Raw genomic sequence first — 22,827 nt, 5'->3', positions numbered from 1 at the left:
GCTGCTGACGCCGTTTGTAACCCCCGTTGACGGCGCCATTCACCATCTCGGCTGCCGAGGGGAGGAACTACGGTTCCCAGCGTCCCTTGCGGCTGTACACCACCACTTCCTGTCCCGCGCACCAGGAGGTGCTTAAATCGCGGAGCTCCCTCGGTGGAGCGGGGACTGCCGAAAAATCTACCGAGTGCAGGGCTGGAACGCACTCACCCTTTGGAGACTGCTGCTGCTGGGCGCTGGGCTGCTGACGCCGTTTGTAACCCCCGTTGACGGCGCCATTCACCATCTCGGCTGCCGAGGGGAGGAACTACGGTTCCCAGCGTCCCTTGCGGCTGTACACCACCACTTCCTGTCCCGCGCACCAGGAGGTGCTTAAATCGCGGAGCTCCCTCGGTGGAGCGGGGACTGCCGAAAAATCTACCGAGTGCAGGGCTGGAACGGACTCACCCTTTGGAGACTGCTGCTGCTGGGCGCTGGGCTGCTGACGCCGTTTGTAACCCCCGTTGACGGCGCCATTCACCATCTCGGCTGCCGAGGGGAGGAACTACGGTTCCCAGCGTCCCTTGCGGCTGTACACCACCACTTCCTGTCCCGCGCACCAGGAGGTGCTTAAATCGCGGAGCTCCCTCGGAGGAGCGGGGACTGCCGAAAAATCTACCGAGTGCAGGGCTGGAACGCACTCACCCTTTGGAGACTGCTGCTGCTGGGCGCTGGGCTGCTGACGCCGTTTGTAACCCCCGTTGACGGCGCCATTCACCATCTCGGCTGCCGAGGGGAGGAACTACGGTTCCCAGCGTCCCTTGCGGCTGTACACCACCACTTCCTGTCCCGCGCACCAGGAGGTGCTTAAAATCGCGGAACTCCCTCCGCGTCGCGGACGCGCGCGGACGGCGCCGGGCGGAGCCCGGGCAGAGGGCGGGCCGTCTAAGGCCGTCCAAGGACGACCAGGGACGGGACGGGCTACATCCTTAACATCATGGGTAAGCGCAAAATAGTCACTCCGATGGTGGGAGAAGCTAAGGCCAAGGTCCCAAAATATACGACCAGTATAATTACATACTTGACATCAAAAGTGGACGAATTATCCACCCAGATAGCTGTTTCTGAACGTGCACTGGGCCTGGAAACTACATCTGCAAGCATTAGCACTACAATTTCTTCGCCCATTAGCTGTGTTCCACTGGAGCCGAGGGTCATAATTGAATCATGCCGGACAAACTTGGCGCAGACTCCCACAGTTTTGCCTTCTCCAGAACTTCCTATTACTGTTATACCTCCTACAACTGAGGACATGGGTGTCAAAGAAAATACGGCCAACATTCAATCTGGGGGTCTGCGGGCTACTCACATCACAGAGGAGGGTCTCATGTTACTACTGGAAAAACTTTTTTCAGATAGGCTAGAATCCGCCTTGATTCAGATTGCAACAGATATAACTGAGACTTTGAAGGATTGTGTTAATAACTTGTTGAATAAATGTGAACGTATTAATGAGTTTCTGAATAGTCAGGCCTCTGCACTGCCATCTCAAAATTTGAATTGTTCCCATGTCCCTCAGGTTTCAGCACCTATAGAAATTGACCCTCCAAATAACTCAGTAATTAATATGCCCGCAGTAAACTCTGTGCCTTCCAAAGGGAAAGTTGTAAATGGTAGATATACGCCCTTGCCGCTAACAGTGCCTAACCGTGTTTTATTGGAAAAGCCATTAGTTCTTCCGGGAGACCGGGTGGGCAGGGTACCTCCAGTGCACCTACCCCCCGATGCAACACCTTTTGTAGCCGTGCTGGTAAATGTACCCAAATTAGATGCGGGGGAGGTAGAACATCATGAAACGCTGCATAACCACACAGAGAAATGGTGCAATGCAAATTGCACGGGTGAAAGTAATATTGCAGCTAATATATTGATGTGTAGAAGGGTTAATTGGGTGGGCAAAACTAAGAAGTGTGTGGCAGGCGACTGTGTTATAGTTAATTTTAAATCTCGTGATGTCACTAGCCGCCTCTTTTGGGATGCTTCCCCTTTGGATCCATTAGGCAAGGGTGTGCGCGCTATGCCGCTGGGTTTTTTCTACCCACCTGCACTCATGACAGCTGAAGGCGGGCATGGTAGGCCACAGCTAAATAACAACCACGGGTTTGTGGGTAAACACAATTTCCCTCTTCAAGGGAATGAATGGGTGACAAAGAAATCTAGGGGCGGCGGTGTAGTCACTTCCGCAAAGCACACACATCCAGATAACCTGCCACTCTCAAACAGATTTGCGGCTCTTGCTAATCATGACAATATGGATTGACTAGAGCCCAAGCAAACAAATCTGACAGTTAATGCCCAGGATGATTCCACCAACATCCCTACCCCCTGTAACACTGTTAACATCCCCACCCCCTGTAATGTTGCATCTAATGAAGGGGAGGTGACCACAGAGCGAGGCAATAGAAAAGCTAAGATCTTGTCCTGGAATATTGCGGGCTTACGTGCTAAACAGAATGACCCAATTTGGTTGGGTAAGCTAAAAGAATACGATATAGTAGCCATGCAGGAAACATGGGCAAGGGATAATTCATTTTGGTTGGATGGTTACTCTTCATTCTTTGTCAATGCACAGTGTACCCCGGTGGGAAGGGACATAGGCGGCCTGATGTTTCTGGTGTCTCTTAATATAGCTGGGAGTGTGAGGGAAATTCCTAGCTCCTCACACTATTTTCAGCTTTTGGAGATCCGCCACTCAGATAAAAATAAGACAGTTTTTATTAACTGCTATAACTCTTTGCAGGGCGGACCCCAAAATTTTGTTTTAGAAAGTTTAAGTTTATTTGTAACTGATTACATGTCAAAACAAACCACTTTTGTACAAATTATTTTAATGGGTGATTTTAACGTTCACTTGTGTGATTTACATTGCCAGATCAAAGATTTTAATGGGCCTGATCTTACGACTCCTCCCCATTTTGAGCATAGTCTGAAGGGATCAGCCATGGAACAATTGTTATCAGCAAATGACCTATATGAACCAGGCTTTTCTGACCCAAATGACCGTGTGGTCACATACAATGTGAGGGGTAGTGAATCTATCATCGATTACATTTTTTTGTCCCCAGGGCTCCTCCATTATGTTCACTTTTATAACGCCATTGAAAGTGGATTCAGTGACCACAATCCGGTGTGCTTAATCCTGGATGGGTCGCTTGGACTGCTCAAAGGGGTTTTGTTGGCTACTTCTGTGAGGCATGTAAAGAGCGAAGACCAAGGGAGGCGATTAAAATGGTGCAAAGTTTGCCCAGAGGACTTTTTGAATCTTATTGAACAAGATATGATGGTGGAATTTCAGACCTGTAGGGACCCTGCTAGGGGGGATAAAGAGATTGTTGCCGCCTTTGAGGCTATCTGCTCGAGGGTGGAAGAAGAACTTACACTTAGCCCAAAAAGGGGACCTGCCCAGTCTCCGGTTGGTGCGACCATTCTTGTTCAAAAGCTCACTCTGCATTGATGGCAGCGCTCAAACTTTCCCCTAGAAATAAGTTAGTGATAGCGCAGCTAAGGAAAAAATATGCTGAAGCGGTAAAGATACGTAAAAAAGCCGTAAAAGAAGAAGCCTGGGACGCTTTAATGGATTCGACCACCCTTAAACACAGCTCCAAATTCTGGTCTATAATAAATAACCCCATATTTGCCCAAACACGTAACATAGATCTTGAGGCAAATATACCTGAATCAGAGTGGCTTAATCATTTTTCAGTCATCTATGGTTGCAATCAAGTTTATGAAACATTTCGTATACCCTGCAATTCTGATATGCAACCTAATTTAGATTTTACTGAAAGTGAAGTTAAGGTCGCGATAACTGGGTCAGCTAAGAATAAAGCCCCGGGACCCGATGGGGTTCCTCTGGACTTATATAAATCAAACCCAGAGATGTGGGCAACTATATTAACGAATGTTTTTAATCATGTACTTGTAGGGGGATTCCCTAACACTTGGGCATGTTCAGTCATTGTCCCAATTTTTAAAAAAGGACTAAGAAGTGACCCCAAATGCTATCGCCCTATATCCTTGCTGGATTCTTCCATGAAGATCCTGGGTAAAGTACTGTTGGCGAAAATTAACAAGTGGACACTAGAGAATGATATTTTGTCCAATGCCCAGTATGGTTTCCGGTCAGGTAGAGGGACAGAGGACCAATGCCTAAATCTGCACATGATAATCTCTAAATACACAAAGGCAAAAAAGGGGGCAATTTTTGTTGCTTACATGGATCTATCCACAGCATTTGATTTAGTAAACAGAGCCAAGCTGTGGGGCATGTTATTAAAAATGGGATTGGATCCTCCTCTGGTCCACTTCTTAGCTGAACTCCACAAGGATTTAAAGGCTTCCATTAGAATGGACCAAGAGGGACATCGTACAGCATGGTTTAAATCAGGCAGGGGTGTGCGGCAAGGCTGCATCCTTGCCCCTATGCTGTTCACTTTATACATAAATTCTCTGGAAAAAAATCTTCTGGCTGCTTCTGTGGACACACCGCGTGCAGGAGACACTCATATTCCAGTGCTCCTGTACGCGGATGATGCCGCCTTAATAGCTACGAAAAAAGAAGAAAGGCTGGGTCCTGTCACTGACCGGCTGGACCACTCTTATTGAAGAAACAAAACAAATGCCGGACAGTATCAATTAGTAGACACAAGTACACGCCTAGTATAGTAAATTGCTAGGCTGACAAACCATTAGTATTTGGTAACTTGTATTTTTATGAAAAAAAGGTTATGAAAAAAATGCATTAGCATCAAAGTACACACACCGCATTTACAAGGATTCACAAGTACATTGACAATACCATAAACAATACATTAAATCAAAACATACACATATTACAATTGTGATGACGAAAAAATATGTAGACAACTGTGTAATGCCTCAGAAATTACTTTTTGTTGAGGCACCAATCCTGAATACAAAATAAACAAGTGGACAGCTGAAATAATAAACTAGCCTACTTGTTTTTACCACCACTAGATACACGTGAAGTTGTTTTTTCAAAATGGTGCAGAAATAGGAAATCACAAGACTTATGCAGCACTGTAGAATTGTGTATGAGTTCTATTCCTATTGTGCCCTGATGATTCGGTATCTGGGTGGAGCAGGACGCCGACGCGTTTCGAACCCATACAAGAATTAGAGGGTTCTCCTCAGGACAAGGATTGGGGAGGTCGTTGTCGCTTATGCTGGAAAATGTCAGGATGCTACCTTGTAATAAACTGTACATGCATCCATCCGGAATTAATGTATGTGCCTTAATGTTTTCGAGTTCAGTTCCAAAGTCGGGCAAGCGCGGCAGCCGCCGCGGTCGTTCGAAAAGTTTTAGGAAGGGGATCAAATCTTCTATACAGGCTACCGGAGGAGAAACTGACAATGCGAGCCTTAATAGCTAGGACACATCTGGGCCTCCAGAGACTCCTTAATGCATTCAGTGACTTTATGTCTTCTCTTGACCTTGTGGTTAATAACGCTAAATCTCATGTCATGGTTTTTGGGGCAGCTAAAAATAATACTAAATCCTTTTACTGTAAGGGGGAAGTGATTACTAACGTTAAAGCTTTCACTTACCTCGGTGTAATTTTCGACACTAAGGGCAGCTGGACCCCTCAGATAACAGCAAAGACCAAAGCAGTGAGGAGCTCTGTTAACGCTATTCTGAGCTTCTCAAGGAGACTCGGGGGGAAACCAAGTGGTGCACTACTAGCTTTGTATAGGGCAAAATCATTGGCTATAGCTAGGTACGGAGCTGGATTGTGGGGATATGTAAAAACTGAAACCATTCAAATAGAGGTTAACAAGTTTTTCTGTTCTATATTAGGACTCCCCTCATCAACAGCCACTTTTTCTGTCCATCAGGAGCTTGGAGTAGGATACATTACTGATATCCTCTCTATGGCACCCATTCTTCTGTGGATAAGGGTCTGGATTAATAACAACTTAGGTCTCAACCACAAAATTCTGATGGATTGTTTAAAACTTGATAAATATAAAGACATTGCTTGGCTGGCATATATTTATAAGTGCTCAGTAGAACTTGGACGCCCGGAGATTTTCTCCTCCCCGCTTGACCTAAAAAAAGCAGACCTAGCCTGGGTCAAGGAAAACTTTTTCAAACTTAAGTCCTTGGAGAGAGAACAACTCCAGTTAACTAAACCCATGGTTAGAGCACATTATATGACAATCACTTGTATAGCCATCCAACCGTATCTTGCCCTAGTTAATATTCCTTTTCACAGGTGGCTTCTGGTTAAGTTTAGATTTAACCAGATTTACTTGGTACTCTGTGACAGACAGGGATGGTTCAAGCCTGAGGATGCACCTGTATGCAAATGCGACAACTTCTCTATTCAAGACAATATGCACCTTATGTTGTTCTGCCCTTTTTATCATGCTCCTAGGCAAAAGTATCTGTTACCTTTGTTGAAGGGGAAAGCTTTTACGCATGTAAAACCAGCTCTTCTGTTTTTACAAATGCTTGATTCGCCCTTGGTAATGTTCAGTGTGGCAAACTACCTTGTTGCTGCTGTTCGGATTAGGAAGAGGAAATTACAAGCTTAACAGTGGGGACTGTGATGAACGTGGTATACCTTGCTCTTTTGCACATGTTGAGTCCTTTTTAATCTGATCTTTTTATTGATTTTAAATTGTATTGTATTGTATGAAATTTTTTAAACATGTACTTGGATTGTCTTTTTACTGTTGTAGTATGCTTTTATGGTTTTTAACAAAATCGAATAAAGTGGTTTTTGACTTGACTTGACTACTAAAAAGTGGTCCTGGGGGTCCAGTATTTATGCATGGTGCAAGCCTTTGGAGTGGGTTTTTTTTCTATACTGCCCCACCTATCGTTCTGGAAAGTTCTTCCTTTCCCCTGGCCAGCCTCCGAGATATCTGTGGTGACAAAAGACTAGTGTAAGGTTCTATTTGGTTTGCTGGAGACAAAGCCCTTTAAACTGTAAATAGGGCTTGGTACACCTGTGCCCTAATGATCCTGCCAGAATGGCACATCTTGTCCACACCTAATCCCTTTGTGTCACAGTCTGGAAGGAATACACAAACACCAGCAGCAGAGCAATTCATAGTCATGTGTCTCTGGTTAGTACAAGAAAATTCCTACTTTCTAAAAGTTAAATTTTCATAATTGGAACTTAAAGTCCGATTTTAGTATTAAAGAAAATTTAAATTACAGTTCATTTGAGGAAACGCCATATTTCTATCTGTTCCCATTTAGACGTTATCACTTATTAAACGTAATAAGGTAACGTATTGTTAGCCACTGAAAAACAACTTTAGGAGCTATTCAATACCAGCACATGTAAAACTTAAACCCACATGTACTACTTTTTAAAAGCAAGGTACCCTACACTCTGATCCTTTAGGGCATACCCTAGGGGTACCCTATGTGTACTTAAAAGTGAGGTTTAGGCCTAGCAATTGTTTTTCTTTTGCCAGGTCAAAATGGCAGTTGGAAACTGCTTCAGTGGCAGGCCTGAGACGTGTTTGAAAAGCCTACTTAAGTGGGAGTCACTTTGACTGCTGTTGCCCACTAGTAGCATTTAATTTACAGGGCCCTGGGTACATGTGGTACCATTTAGGAGAGACTTACCAGTAAATTAAATGTACCAATCAGGTGTAGGCTACTTTTACCATGTTTTAGGGACAAAACACAAGCACTTTACCACTCGTGAGCAGGGAAAAGGTGCATGGAGTCTGAATGCAAACAAGAATGGGTTTAGCAACAAAAGGCAAAAATCTAGACATTGCAAAAAGCGCCAACACCCTCCCATGAAAAATTATAGCTGTGAGGTATGGTGTGTTTAATTTTATTTATCAAAAATTGACAAAAAGTGCTGTGGCATTTTATGAAATGGCTTCAGTTCTCCCTATAAGTTGCTTCAGTCTCAGTTTAGTGTTGTGTTTATCCTAAAACCACTGCATGTGTATTGTTTAATGCATCATTCCTGGAAGTCCTTTGTAGTAAATCTTCATAAGCAGCGTCGGATTCAATGTGCTTGTATCCCTGAGGTATTTTGTGTGTAGCTACAGCCATGGATGGCTTCTTGCTTAAAAGAGATTACATTGCTCACCTCATGACAGCACATCTGAACTACTCGAGTTATGTTATAAATTTTGCAGTGAATAAGAACTGTGCGAGAAAAAAAGCAGGAGTCAAGATTTTGGTACATGAAGGATTGCCCACTGTACAACTGCATTGATTTTGCTGTGTTCCAAAGCGAAGAAGGCTGCTTGTGCGATTATTACGGAAAGAAAAATAATGGTTTTAAAAAGTCTGGATGTATCCCCCAGTATAGAATAAATTCCTCTCTTTTATTGCATTCCCTTTATAAAATTTCGCACACTTCTGGGAGGCATATAGGATCATTTTTTAAAGCAGAATATGTTTGTGCGCCGAAATCTCTTAACACCATTAGATTCCCCGGTAATTGGTATATTCTTGGTGGAAGACTAATATTAGTAATTGTCAGCTTTAAGAATCAGCAGATGGTGCAGGTGAAAGCAGGCTTGTCAGAAGCTTTTGTGTGGCCGCAAATAAATAGCACTCGTCCATTAATTGTTTTTTAAACAAACTTTTGCCTATGACATCCATACAAAATGGTCGGAATAGGAGGATTAATTCTGGCCATTTTAAGCCAGTTCCCCATAGATGCTCAGGATACAGCGAAGGTCTGTACTATGAAGAAATGTCACTAGGATTGGTACCTCAGTCTGATGCTGCTACACTCGCCAGTTGATGTGACCTAAGGAAAGATCGAAATCTTAGCTCCCTACTTTAGGAGTTAGATTCCCAAAGGCAGAAGCCTTTGTAATCCCCAGAGGGAAAGCACAAGCCTGAGCTGTCTGTAGAATCTGTGTGGAGAAGGTCTGGATGGGCTGAGCTTGCCCAGGAACCACAAGATCCCAGAAATCCGCCAAGAGACAAAAGAATCAAGAGCTGAAGAGTCAGGGTTTTAGAACTGAAGATTCCAGTGCACTTACACCATGCTTAGAAGGATCAAGAGGCAGTTGACATCACACCTGTGGGATGTATGTCGGAACCATACAGGCATTTTTTCCTGATACCTTTACAGCGTGGTCCAAACAACGTCATTACAATGTGTTCCATTACCCTGCAAGTCGTTGCAACAACTTGCCTTAGGGAAAGCTTTGGGAGTTGGAACAGTATAATTTACTATTCCGACTCAAGTCTGTGCAACAGCAGGGAAAGTGTTGGATTTAAAGTCCAATATAAATCCAACAACTCTTCCCTTAAGACAAGCCATTGTAACAAATTACAGAGTAAATTAACGCATTGTAAAGATGTGTTTGTGGTTCGAACCACATTGTAAAGACGCAGCGTGGTTTGAGATGAAGAGTAAAGGCTGTTTCCCCACCTGTGTCATAGGCATTATGTTGGTCTGGGAATTTCAGTCTATTTTCAGAACCATTTGAACCTTCTTGTTCACTCTTGTGCCTTTGGTGATATTGACTCACTCTGCCTTGCACACATAGAGCTCAGTTGGTTCTTAAACAGGTTACTGGACTCTAAAGAATTGATCTGAACAGTGCAATAAATGCGCACCAGTGACCAGACACACTGATACCATTAACGTTGGACACTAGAACTTGGATATGTACTGGGGACTTCAGGCACGCAACGCCCATCGGGCTCAAAGGGCTTCAGCCCGGCCCCGCCCTCGTGTGTGTCAGCCCGACTGAGACAGCTTCCCGGGCACACATGTGAATGTAGAGTATTTATATAGCGCACTTCTACCCGGAGGCCTCGTAGCGCTGTATTCATACCGCTGTGGAACCCATCCTGGTTTTCCTGTGAAATGTCCACTCCTGGGCACCCCCAAGGTGAAGCCAGACATCCACAGCGCTGCTGGGGCCGTTTTGGAGATTAAGCAAGCTATTGCACAGAGTGGGACCCATGATTAGACTAGGCACCGAGGCGAGAATTATCAGGTCCGGGGAAATTGAGTCCAAGAGCCGCCAAGGCGGGAATTGAACCCTGGTCCCGGGCCAGACCTCTGCATCAGGGTCTGCCGCTCTAACCATTGAGCCACGCTTCTCCACCTTATGAGCTGGTAGAAGTAAGAAACTCAAATAGAGTATGGCTTAGTACAATGTAATCTCTTTTAAGCAAGAAGCCATCCATGGCTGTAGCTACACACAAAATACCTCAGGGATACAAGCACATTGAATCCGACGCTGCTTATGAAGATTTACTGCAAAGGACTTCCAGGAATGATGCATTAAACAATACACATGCAGTAGTTTTAGGATAAACACAACACTAAACTGAGACTGAAGCAACTAATAGGGTGAACTGAAGCCATTTCATAAAATGCCACAGGATTTTTTTGTCAATTTTTGATAAATAAAATTAAACACGCCATACCTCACAGCTATAATTTTTCATGGGAGGGTGTTGGTGCTTTTTGCAATGTGTAGATTTTTGTCTCTTGTTGCTAAACCCATTCTTGTTTGCATTCAGACTCCATGCATCTTTTCCCTGCTCACGAGTGGTAAAGTGCTTGTGTTTTGTCGATTAAAACATGGTAAAAGTGGCCTACACCAGATTGGTACATTTAATTTACTGGTAAGTCCCTCCTAAATGGTACCACATGTACCCAGGGCCCTGTAAATTAAATGCTACTAGTGGGCAACAGCAGTCAAAGTGACTCCCACATAAGTAGCCTTTTCAAACACGTCTCAGGCCTGCCACTGAAGCCTGCAGTGCAGTTTCCAACTGCCATTTTGACCTGGCAAAAGAAAAACATTACTAGGCCTAAACTTCCCTTTTAAGTACACATAGGGTACCCCTAGGGTATGCCCTGAAAGGCTCATAGTGCAGTGTACCTTGCTTTTAAAAAGTAGTACATGTGGGTTTACTTTTTACATGTGCTGGTATTGAATAGCTCCTAAAGTTGTTTTTCAGTGGCTAACAATGGGTTACCTTATTACGTTTAATAAGTGATAACGTCTAAATGGGAACAGATAGAAATATGGTGTTTCCTCAAATGAACTGTAATTTAAATCCTCTTTAATACTAAAATCAGACTTTAAGTTCCAATTATGAAAATGTAACTTTTAGAAAGTAGGAATTTTCTTGTACTAACCGGAGACACATGACTATGAATTGCTCTGCTGCTGGTGTTTGTGTATTCCTTCCAGACTGTGACACAAAGGGGATTAGGTGTGGACAAGATGTGCCATTCTGGCAGGATCATTAGGGCACAGGCCGCACCTAAGTACTTCACAGGTCTTTATTTGCTTGTTAATGAGGATTTTTTCTTTTTCACCCCACTCTGCCTACATCTGGAAGAATTAGCCCCGCCCCCCAAAAAATGTTCTTAGCCCCCTCTGAAATTTTGCTCTAGTTGCGCCTCTCTGTGACTTCATCGGTATTGGGTTTGGGCCTAAAGGTGTTTGAAATACTTTTTGGTGCTGAAAACTCAGCATGTGATGCTTACATAGACTGATTAGTTGTCCAACATGGTACCATATTTGCAACCATCCAAGGATCCGGCACTGCATCTCTATATCCCTTTCACCAACCACAAACCCTTGTGGGAACATTAATTGGAAGAAACAGAAACATAACTTCTACTGACCGTCTGCAAGGACCAATGTGTTGGAAAATCGAGTTCTTAGCATGTAGTTGCTACAAGAACCTGTAGAGGATGTACCTCAGCCTCAAAACCTTTATTGTTTTCATTGACGATCCTAATTGTAAATTCAGTTATTATTTACTTATAAATAGAAGTCGTGTTATTTTGTGACTTATTTCACAGACTAGAAATTGAAGTATCTGATTCATTACTGAGCCATACTCTATTTGAGTTTCTTACTTCTACCAGCTCATAGAGTAAGCCTTGACTGGTGGTTTTCACTACCCAGTGAGTGAAGTGCCAAAAAGGAGTAACTGGGTTATCCAAATATATTGTAAAATATTGTGACTCAGGACACAAGTAATAAACGACAGTATTGACAGAGTCCTCCCCAGTAACTACTGTCTGTTGCAAGACTCCAAATAAAGATCTTATCAGGCTTTCTCACACAGAGCAAACAGGGACACATGCATTTAAACAGGAACATGCCAATGAAAGCACCCACCCGCAGCCGTAAGTCACACACTCAGACACTCACAGACAGAGGTGAACAGTCACAAGAAACTTGTTCAAGACCTGTAAAATGAAAAACTGTTCCAGAATGAACCCTCTCCAGCCCTTTGGCAGAAATATAAATGTTATAGTGCGATTAATTCTTACCACATCTTTTATGGACTTCTGTGACATAAATATTAAATCAGCTTGCTTGTTTTTGTACTCATCTGCCTGCAGTGGATTTCTTGGCTCTGTGTTTTGGGCATTTGAGATGACAGGATTTGTGTGAAATAAGGCTATAAATAACGATTTTAGCTGGAAGTTTGCTTTATGCAACTCTAGTGGGTATGGAGTGCTGCATATGTGCACTCACAGGCAGCACATTATAATCAAGTCCATTTCACATTGATGATAAACTGCATGGACAGAAGGAGCAGATCAGGTCCTCGCATGCTGAGCAGTCCTAGCACATGAAGCTTTGCATTACACGGAACAGGTGCAGCACAGCCTAAGCAGCAGCATCAGAGCCAGCCCCTGACATACACAGCAGGGCCGTGACCGGCAGAAGCAGTAACACCAGCCTACCGTTACACAAAAGCATGTACAACCAGTGCTTTAAATGGGCCGGTACTATCCGGTACTGAGTACCGGCACTTTTTTATTTTGACAGGAAGAGTACCTGCATTTCTGAAGAGTGAGGTAATACTTTTAATTGGAGAGTACTGGCACTTCTCAGAAACAAGCAGGTACTCGTGTTCAGGGCACCCGCACTTCTATTTTTCCATTCCAAGCACTGTGCACAACTCAGGCAGCAGCATGGCAAGTTGCCTAGTAATGCAGATACGGAGACCTACAGCATAGCTGAATATGCTGAACACACAGAGCAGATATATTATGATGCATCAATGCAAGGTCAATGTTGTACATAAATTAAGTAGGCAGCAGGACACGTCTTCCAGTAGTTAAGTTGGATTTATTAAGTTACAAAGAATAAGATAAGACAGCAGAGCACAACGCCTCACAGCTGACCAGACCAACTGCCAGGGCTAGAATCCCAACACACCAGATAGAACACAGCTAGGTAAGAAGATAGAAACACAAAGAAAGGACTAAGGAAACCAAGAAGCCATATAAAGCTAAGTATGAATTTACAACAGTCTACTAATACTCCCGCACACAAGTGCAGCATTGGAGGGAAAGCGTAATTACCACAATTCAAGGATTCCTGCCGGAGCAACGCAAGCTTCATCCTTATCTACAGAATAGAAATAGAAGTAACCACAACAGCCCAAGCCTCCTTCACATCCATATCTGGTACAGCAGGGGCATCATCAGTGTTAGACTTCCTCACATGAAGAAGGGGAATTGAACAGACAGCAGCAGTTTAAGCAGCCCTCACGCAAAAAACCGGCACCACACAGGCAGTCCTGACTAAGATAATATGTACAAGACAGGTATATGGTTGTGGGCTTCTGTGACATGCAGAAGTGGTACAGCACAGGCGACAGCAGAGCATTCACCCTGATGCACAGAATATATACTTCAACTAGATATTGTCAGCTCCAATGATTGCTTGCTTCACACATACATGGACAGCTGAAGAATACTCAGAAGTAGTGCAGATCCTCTCAGCCACATACAGAGCTGCTCAGATGTCAGCAGGAGCCACGGAAAACCAGCCATTAAAGCCTCTCTCATATACAAAAGGGGCAGCCCATCTGTTGTAGCATCCAATCTGTTGTAGCATCCACTGTTCTCACACAGCTATCAGAATGCTTACAACGTGTAAATACGCTGGGAAAGCAACGCAAGCTGTGATTAGACACAGCAGGCACATGACAGACAGCAGAAAAAACAGATAAGCACTGCTTCCACAAGCCTCTCTCTGGCGTACTAGCATTCTGTGGCTCTTTCTCTGCAGCACTCACTCTCACACACAAACACACTTCCTTTTTCTCTCTCATCTTTTGTAATGTATGGGATTAGTTGTGATCGACTCCACTGGACCGTGAGACAAGGCAGACCCAAAAGATGGCCCTTTGTAATGTGTGTGTTTTCCCCTGCCCCACACACAAGCACACATGCATTACCTCTTTAGTAGGCGCACACATTTCTACAACATATTTGCTTCACTAGCTCATGTATGCATGTTCTCTCTCTCTCTCTCACTAAATGCATTGGATTGGCTTATTTTGGTACTACCTGTGAGACAGGACTTGTCTAGGGGAGCCATCTACCATTCCAAAGAACTGATGTAACTAATGATCAAATAGGGACCTACGTATAGCTTTCTCAATTAATCAAACACAACTACTTGATATCAGTCACTCTTGTTGAGTTGAACCCTCCGAGGAGTACTGGGCCTGCTTTGGTCCCAGTTTGCATTAATTGTAATGGCAGAGTGAATACCAAAAGAGCAGCTTTTCTGCTCACCCTTTGAAATGGTGCAACATACATCAGAATATTAAACCAAACAAGCCCTTAGTGGAAGGTTGCATGTCTTCTCTTAATGTTTGTTTCAGTGAACCTACACCCATCAGGTACTGACATAAACATATTATCCTTTAGTTTTGGAGGCATATGTGGCAATATTGTCTCTTGTTCCTAAGAGTTTACTTTTGATAAAACACCCCTGATGGTACATTGAGATAGAACCCGGCAATATAATGTCAGTTTTTGTGATACTTTTCCATGTTTGTGACTTTGTGATCTACAGGCGGTAGCCAAGGAGGTGGGCTACCAGCCGTGCAATCTCGAGGGCTTCAAACCTCAATCATGGAGTGTTACCTAGAAACAGCAGAAGGTACTCTTTAATGCGTTGAAACCAAGCTCAGAAGACTTGGGGCAAGAATAACCGGGCTGGCCAGCAAATAATTCTGTGTAATGTGTCAGGAAAATATCTCTTTTGTTGATATACTTGCTTTTAACCGATAATAAACATATTGTAAAACCTGGTTGTAAATGGTATACTTTATGGTGTCTTCACTCTTTCAGCACTACGAGCCTTGTGGTTTATGACTGCAGAACTATTTAAGTGTAAAATATTACAGAATGTTTTATGTTTCTCTTGACGCAACTTTCTTTATGTATTAAAATGTACAGAAAACTGAACTGCTACGTTTGCTTTTATAAATGTGATTGAAAATGTGGTTACTGTAACACATGAAGCAAGGCAATAAAGATACGTGTTCAGAAACCTAACGCAACTTGTTTATCTTTTAAGGTATGGTGACATGAGGAGGCAAATTGGTTTCGAGATAAGGGATATGTGGTATAATCTTGGTGAGTATTCATGGTGTTGCTGTCTGCACGCGTATTGTGTATATAAATCGACCAGTTCTTCAGTAGCCTGGAGTACATGTGCTCAGCTGTAAAGGATTCTAAACCGGTAACTAGCTGCACACAGGTCTATTTTGAAACAGAGCTGTGACCAGCTCCCTCTGATCTTTGCAGGTCAGACCAAACTTAGTGTCACTATGCCAAGTTGTTTTTGCATTTGTCACCCCGAGTTGGACGGGTATGCTCAGACGTGAGTCCCGTGCTCTCCACGCCACTGGAGTCAAGCTATCCTGGCTGATGAGGGCTGAAAGCCCGAAACTGGTCCTAGGATGCTTGTTTCCAGTCCAGGGAGAACCTAGCTTGGCAGTCCGGGCTGGACTGTTCCCATGGGGCACAGGGTCAAGACTGATTTGCATATGGCATAGGGCCATTCATGCAGCATAGCTGCAAAATCGGCCCTGTAACAAAAATCGGCAGAAAACCGGCCCCGGCAAAGAGCTCAGTCGCATTTCTTGTTAGTCATTGCACATATTTTCCATTGCACAAAACCTGAAATTTCCCTTGCAATTGCAGTATAACCGTCTCCCCATCCATTACATTTTATAAAGGTTTGAGCTCATATTTAATGGTCAGACACACGCTTTAAATGCTATTAATAGAGTTTAACTCTGTGCTTATCCTGTCAGAACATCTTCATACAGGTTAACTTTAAAAAAATGATCAGGGTGTCACAGTCAGTTGAGAAAACTTTCAATCGTACCTCAGAACACATCTAGCATGCGACCTGCTAGTTTTCCAAGAATCATGTTTGTCGCCAACTTTATCACTGCCGAACAATACCCTGATGCAAGCAGGCATAGACTTCTGCTCATAATCAAACCACGGACCTGTAGATGTGCTCACTCAAAAGCAATGTGTGGACAACTCTTTAGTAAACACCGTTTTCCGGCAGCAGCGAAACTGGATCTAAAAACTGTTTTAGACTAAATGGGAGAATTGCGGATTTCACTCTGTTGTCCTGAAATGTATATTGATAGTAGAATTCCCACTTTTGAAAGTCATTCTGCCCCTCTCTTTTTTATGTATTTAAAAGAAAATGCTTCTTCCTACTTGCTTTTTACGGTTTATATCTTTGTACTCATTTTAGTCACTAACACATATGCTCACCCACATCCAAAAGGCCAATGAGGCATAGGCTGACGGAGGTAAGTCAAATAATACAGAGAGGGGGAGGCTAGAAGATGTGGGGGTAGGCAAACCCGGAATAAAGTTGGTCTCCATCTCACAGGTGGCATCGCCCTAGTGTGCTAGTTATCTTCCAGCCTGGTAAGGTGGTGCTGTTGATTGGCAAGAGGTACCCTTAATCTTGGGGGTCTTGCGCAGGTCCCGTTAACCTAAGAACCTGGAGGTGTTTGGGGCATGAGAGTTCCTATAAGTCTTGTGATACAAATTGGAGACAGAGGCTCCACATTTTTTCAAACTGTGGCAACTTTTTGTCGAGTAAGTATGAGTTTTTTCATTCCTATAGTGTCCCAAAGTCTGTGAAGCCAGTGTTCGTGTTATAATGGGGTGTTGTAGCCCGAATTGGAAGTAATAGCCTGTTTGACTGCACATAAGGCCATAGAGATGTCTTTCCCTTGTTGGAATAGAGTGGGTAAGTCAAGGCACCCAGGAGGCTTAGCAAGACGTAACTCGGAAAGGGAGGAAAGTCTGTATCATAGATCTCATTGACGTCTTTCAGAACTGCCTCCAAATACCGTTTGAGTTTTGGACAGCACCATAAGAGATGTGTCAAAGTACCTGAGTGGCCACAATTGCCTCAGTAGTCCTCGGAGCTTCCATGCCTCCACTTCACTATACTCACTGGAGTATAATACCAAAAGTGAGTTATCTTGAACATCGCCTCCTTGCCCGCCACACTAAATGCGGGGATGCGTGCACTATGAAGTGTATCAGTCTATTCTCTGGGTGAGAATGAGCCTTCCAGTTTGGCTTCCTATCTCTGTTGAGCAGGGGACTTAGTAGTATTGAACGCTTTAATAAGGAAGACGTAAAGGTCTGAAAGCAAGCCTTCATCTCCAGCTCTTGTGATCAGCGATTGTTCATAGTCCATCAGCGGTCTGCTAGCAAAGGGAAGTATTGTGGGTCCCATAGCGCTCCTGCAGCTGCGGGGAGGCCATTAGGCCTTCGTGGTTAAAAAGCCCCCAATTTGTTTCCATTATGCTACCTGCCAGGCATGATATGTGCTACCCGTCGCCACAGGCGGAGGGATGTGGTTTGCCAATAAAGGGAGCCAGAGAGAAGGTGTGTTTAGAGACCTCTAGGAAGCATGACTAGATCCCATCCTTCCACTGTGGCCTGCACCACTGTGACATTTATACTCCAGAGGGTCAGTGTTTTTTAGGGGGCCTGGGGACCTTCCAGATGTGGATCACTCAATACCCTTATCCTTGAAGCACCAGTGCTTCTCCGAGAGATGTCTGACCTACTCCATCATATAGCGAAGTTGGGCTGACAGAGAGTAATGGGTGAGGTAAGGAACACCCAGGTCACTATCTGCTACAGAGAGATAGGTCCTTTTCCTAGCAATGCGTGGTTTCTTACCTCCCCAAATGTAGGTGTCCACTATATGTTGTAGTTTTTTAAGAACATGAGGGGGCGGTTGTAGAGGAAGGTTTTGCATGATGTACAGTATCTTAGGATAGGATACTTATCATGACCGCGGCAATCCGCAACAGCCAAGAGAGTCTGCACCCCTCCCATCCCCCATCCACACCCCTCTCACCATCCAAAATCCCCCCACCCACCCACTGCCACGTACAAAAATCTAGACAGGTTGTGTCAAGGAGGTCATTGAAGTTGTGTTTCTCCATTTTCTCCAAAGAGCAAATTTTTTGCATTAGGTAAGGCACCCAGTGGTGTGCCCACGGGAATGGGAATTGGCATTCCAGACTGAGTCCATCTGAGCGTTGAACTGTGAGGTTAAGTGTCTGCGATTTGTGGATATTTATTTTGAAGCCAGACACCAAGCTGAATGCTCATTTAACAAAGCTAGTAGAGACGAGTTAGGCTGTGAGAGTATCACCCTAACCTCATCAGTATACAGGGCTATTTTGTGCTCCTGTCTACTGAGAGTGATGCCTGTGATCTGCCCTTTTGCCTTAATACAGTCAGCAAGTGGCTCCATGTGCAAGGCAAACAGGAGCGGAAAGTCAGGGCAGCCCTGTTGTGTGCCTGTGGCTATAATTAAAGCATGTGAGGAGAGGCCATGAACTCATGCCTGTGATCTTGGGGCAATACAGCTACACTTCACCGTTTTTTTGTTGTTTTTTTTTAAATGCGCCCACAGCATGACCCGCTAACATTCCCCAGAGGAAAGGCTAATGCACCTAATCAAACAACTTTTCTGCATTGATGAATATGAGAATTATCGAGATGGGGGATTGGGTAGCCTTATCTATGAGGTGCAGTAGGTGTTTCTAATTATCACGTACGGAGGCTTGTGTAATCTCCTTAGAGTGAATGCTGCGCCCGTCTTGTGTTTGAATCTCTAATGTCTTCACTGTCTAGATCTAGCACTCTAAGCTACATCCCTGCCAAGGTGAGTTGGTTCCGTACCCTGATTTCTTATGAGCCTCCTCAAGATCCCGTACTCAATTCTCAAGGGCAGCATGCTTATCCCTCCCCAACTTCTTGAGGCGGGTGGAGATTGGTATCAAATTCCTCTAATGACTGCTTTCAGCAAGTTCCACAAAAGGGAGATGGGTGTGTCTCGAGTATCATTGGCTTGAAGAAAGTGCAGAATCACTACCTTTATCTCATCTATGTTAGAGGCATGTGTTAGGAGCTTATCCGTAAGGCACCCTACCCCACAGGGCACGGTGGGCCCCAGAGCTTGAAAAGGAAAGGAAAGGAAAGGAAAGGGTGGGGGTGGCTGATAGTGCTGCCACTCCGACCTCAATCTTTACTTTGGCAGCTGGAATACGGCTTGAAGTAAAAAATAGTCAAGACAAGTGTATGTCTGATGAGAAGCCAAGAAGAAAGGGAAGTTTCTTGTGGTAGGGTGTTGGAAGTGCCACACGTCAATGAGCCCCCCTTCTCTAATTAGTGACACCCTTCTGTCATAAAAGCCCCAAGTTGGCCCATACGGGGTGTCGACCTATCCATATCCATGTGGGGTACAAGTTTTAAGTTCCAGCCCTCTACAAGGTCTGCTTCAGGCGAAGATGTTACTAGGCGTAGTTCTTAAACTATAAACTGTTCCTGGTGATTGCTAGGTGTGTATAGCGTAGCCAGTGTAAATGTGTACGAGTGAAGGTCCATATGTAATTATCGAAGTCTTTCTGATTACTCTGCTTTTGTTTGTGTAACTTGCCCTAGAATTTAGTTTCCAGTAGGATCACCAAAATGGCCTTCTTGCTTTCCCTGAAAGAGCAGAATTGGCTGTCAAACCAGTTAGATTTCATCCGCCCCTGTCTTTCCTTACAATTGGCTTCTCCTTAGGAGACAGATATACTAATCAGAGTCCCTAAGTAAAGCCAGGAGTGCCAGGTATTTTTCAGGGGAATTCAAGTTGCCGCCATTGAGGCTCAACATTTTTATCATGAGGATAGGAGCAGGTGGAGAGTACGCTAGAGATTGGGTTAAGGGGACCCATAGTCCACTGCATTCTTTTATCTTAAGGTGTCATCCAATCTAACATGGTACAGGGAGACTGTATGGGGGGAGAGTAAAGAACAGTGGGGGAGTTAACAAAGAATAATTCAACTGCTCCCTCCATGGGAGCCATACAGACTAACAGCATGGAGTCTGTGGTAATGATTTTGGCAAACATGGGGAAGAGATATTCATAAGGGTGACTCTGTCAGCCCTTGTTGTGGCAAATGTCAGTGCAACCATACCCCTTGTCAGTATCTGCAGTTGTGCTGTTCCGCCTCACTCTTAGTTCATGGAACTGGATCCATCAAAAGGAGAGGGGGGCTTGTGGGCGAAGTGCGAGCAAAATCATTCAGAGTCTTGGCTACAGGCAGGTTTGTGATGTTGAAGGTGCTGTAGCAGTGCTGACCATTCCCAATGCCTTTCGTCAGCATTTAGGTTATGTGTGTTTCTCCGGAAAGTGTGCCACTCCGGTTTGTCACTTGAGTGTTGAGGCCCTGACTCCTGGGAGTGGCCATCCTGAGAAGCCTATAGTTTGGGGTCATGCAGGCCCAGAAGGTCCTGGGTTTCCTCTAGTGTGCAGACTTTAGGTTTCATTGTTCCGTACAAAGATTAAGTAGAAAGGGTGCCTCCACTTGTATCTGATGCCTTTTTCATGGAGGAAAGTCGTCACAGGTTTTAGAGCTGTGTCATTGCAGATTGGTGGGGGATGGATCCTGGTAGAGCCAAATTTTACACCTTCAAACAAGACAGGACCCGATCAACCACCACTGCCAATATGGTCTCCTTCTTGTAGTGATGGACGCATGTGAGGATACCTTGTGTGGTGCCTGAGCACCCGGTTGGGTGTCCCGCCCTGTGGTTGTGATCTAAGATGATGTGTTTCCCTCCAGGTCTGGGACTATGTAGCGGAAAAGGTGAGGATCATAGCCTTCAAGGCATCCCTATTCTGACTGGAGAGTGATACCGCTAATTCTGATATTGGAGCGCCTAGAGCAATATTCAAGATACTCCAGGCGGAGTTGCCGTTCTGTATTGTGATCTTAGACCGCCAACAGTTTACATCCATGGTGGTCAAGCTCTTCCTCTTTCGCATTGCTGGTATTTTCTAGGGGGTCGGACCCGCTACACCAACTCGGCCATGTCTTTTTTGATGTCTTTTATCTCTGTGGCGATATCATCCCTAAGGGTTGCAAAGTCGTTTCTCAGCTTCCCAAACAATGTCGCTTCGGGCTCAGCATGGACCACCTACAAGTGCTGTGTCATAAGCAGTGTGATCTCCTAGCTTGGCATCGCCTGAATAGTCTGAATTTTTGGAGGAGTCCTTGGTTTAAAGCTAGAGTCCTTCCTGGACCTCTGTGATACCATATTGGTTGTGAAGCTGTACCCCCGCAGGATTCGTTGTAAGTGAGTGGCTTCAGGGCTTTGTTCTCATGAGGAAGACTCTCCAGCCACTGAATCGTAGCAGAGGCGAGGTCCAAAGATCTCCCCCAAACTTAATGTCTGTGGTGGTGAGTCAACAAGCTCAGCTGGCTGTGCCTGGGAGAGGTTTCAGCATAACTGAAGAGACAGACCCCCGTCCGATTGGTTGTTGATGCTGACTTATCCAATGCACGTCGAGACCGGTCCAGCATCTCTAAGGTCCCAGAAAGTGGCTGCAGCTAGTGCGGGGTGTGGCCTATTGGCACCTCTATGAATCATACAGGCCAGTGGCCAGCAGCAACATTGTAGGCAGATTGTAGGCAGCTCTTGAGGCTGAACGGCCAGAACTCACTGTTGATCACCGTGCCCAACCTTTACGGGCGTGAAGCGTTCCAGCCGGTCTCCTGGGCATTCCATGTTGCGGGAGGTAACAGCATTGCACCTCCCCTGCCTCTGCTTCCTACCGTCCTTGGCCTGTGCACAGAGCCCCATCGTGTCCTGCAGGCTCTGAGCGGGGTGAGCCTCCTGGCCTTTTCACCACTCACTCCCCGTGGAAGCCGCCATCATGAGAAGCTGCCTCTAAGTTGCTCTATGTTAACCATCAATTCTGGGTCTGGGCCCTCCATCCAGCACAGAACCCCAGCTGTCAATTTGAGGCATCCGAGGGTAAGGATGTATGCCCACTGCACGGGCAAAGAGGAACGGATGGCAGAGGTCAGCAGAGATACTCCTACCTAGCCTCTGTCTTGGCCATGCCCCCTACTAGCGTTTTAGAGCTGAATTTCAAGATGGGTTGGTCACAAAAGTGGGGTCAGGAAGGTGGTCACTCTTGTGCATAATAAAGAGAATTCAGGCAAAATTATAGAGTAACGCTAAGGAATCCGACCAGATCTTCAATTCCAGATTGCGGCCTACCACGATTCAGCTGTTTCACAGAGCACCTTTTTTCTGTGCTCTCTCCTTTAATCATGGTATGATTGGTTTACACATGTTTGGCATATTTAATTTACTTGTAAGTCCCTTGTACAGTGCTATCCCACTTACCCAGGGCCTGTTAATTAAATACTACCAGTGGGCCTGCAGCACTGCTTTTCTCACCCACAGAAGTAGCGTTCAAACCTGTCTCAGGCCTGCCACTGCAGGGCATGCGTGTGCAGTTTACTGCCACATTGACTTGGTATTTAAAACTACTTGCCAAGCCTTAAGCACCACTTTTGCTACATATAAGTCACCCCTAAGGTAAGCCCTAGGTAGTCCTATGAGTAGGGAGCTGTGTAAGTAAAAGGTAGTACATGTGCCTTTACTGTATGGCATGTCCTGGTAG

General features: G+C 44.8%; 1 protein-coding gene across 1 annotated transcript in view; it reads left to right on the top strand.

Annotated features, from left to right (window-relative positions):
- The window catches only part of DOCK1 (dedicator of cytokinesis 1), a 1,358,032-nt gene that overhangs the window by 983,271 nt on the left and 351,934 nt on the right, over positions 1 to 22,827 (top strand). The window contains exon 32 of the mRNA XM_086922569.1: positions 15,370 to 15,428. Within this exon, the coding sequence (XP_086778695.1) occupies positions 15,370 to 15,428 (59 nt within the window). The remainder of the gene's footprint in view (positions 1 to 15,369; positions 15,429 to 22,827) is intronic.

The sequence above is a fragment of the Lissotriton vulgaris genome, chromosome 5 (genome assembly GCF_964263255.1).
Source record: "Lissotriton vulgaris chromosome 5, aLisVul1.2, whole genome shotgun sequence".
NCBI lineage: Eukaryota > Metazoa > Chordata > Amphibia > Caudata > Salamandridae > Lissotriton > Lissotriton vulgaris.
The sequence above is the reverse complement of the archived record's forward strand: the minus strand, read 5'-3'. Positions and strand labels throughout refer to the sequence as shown.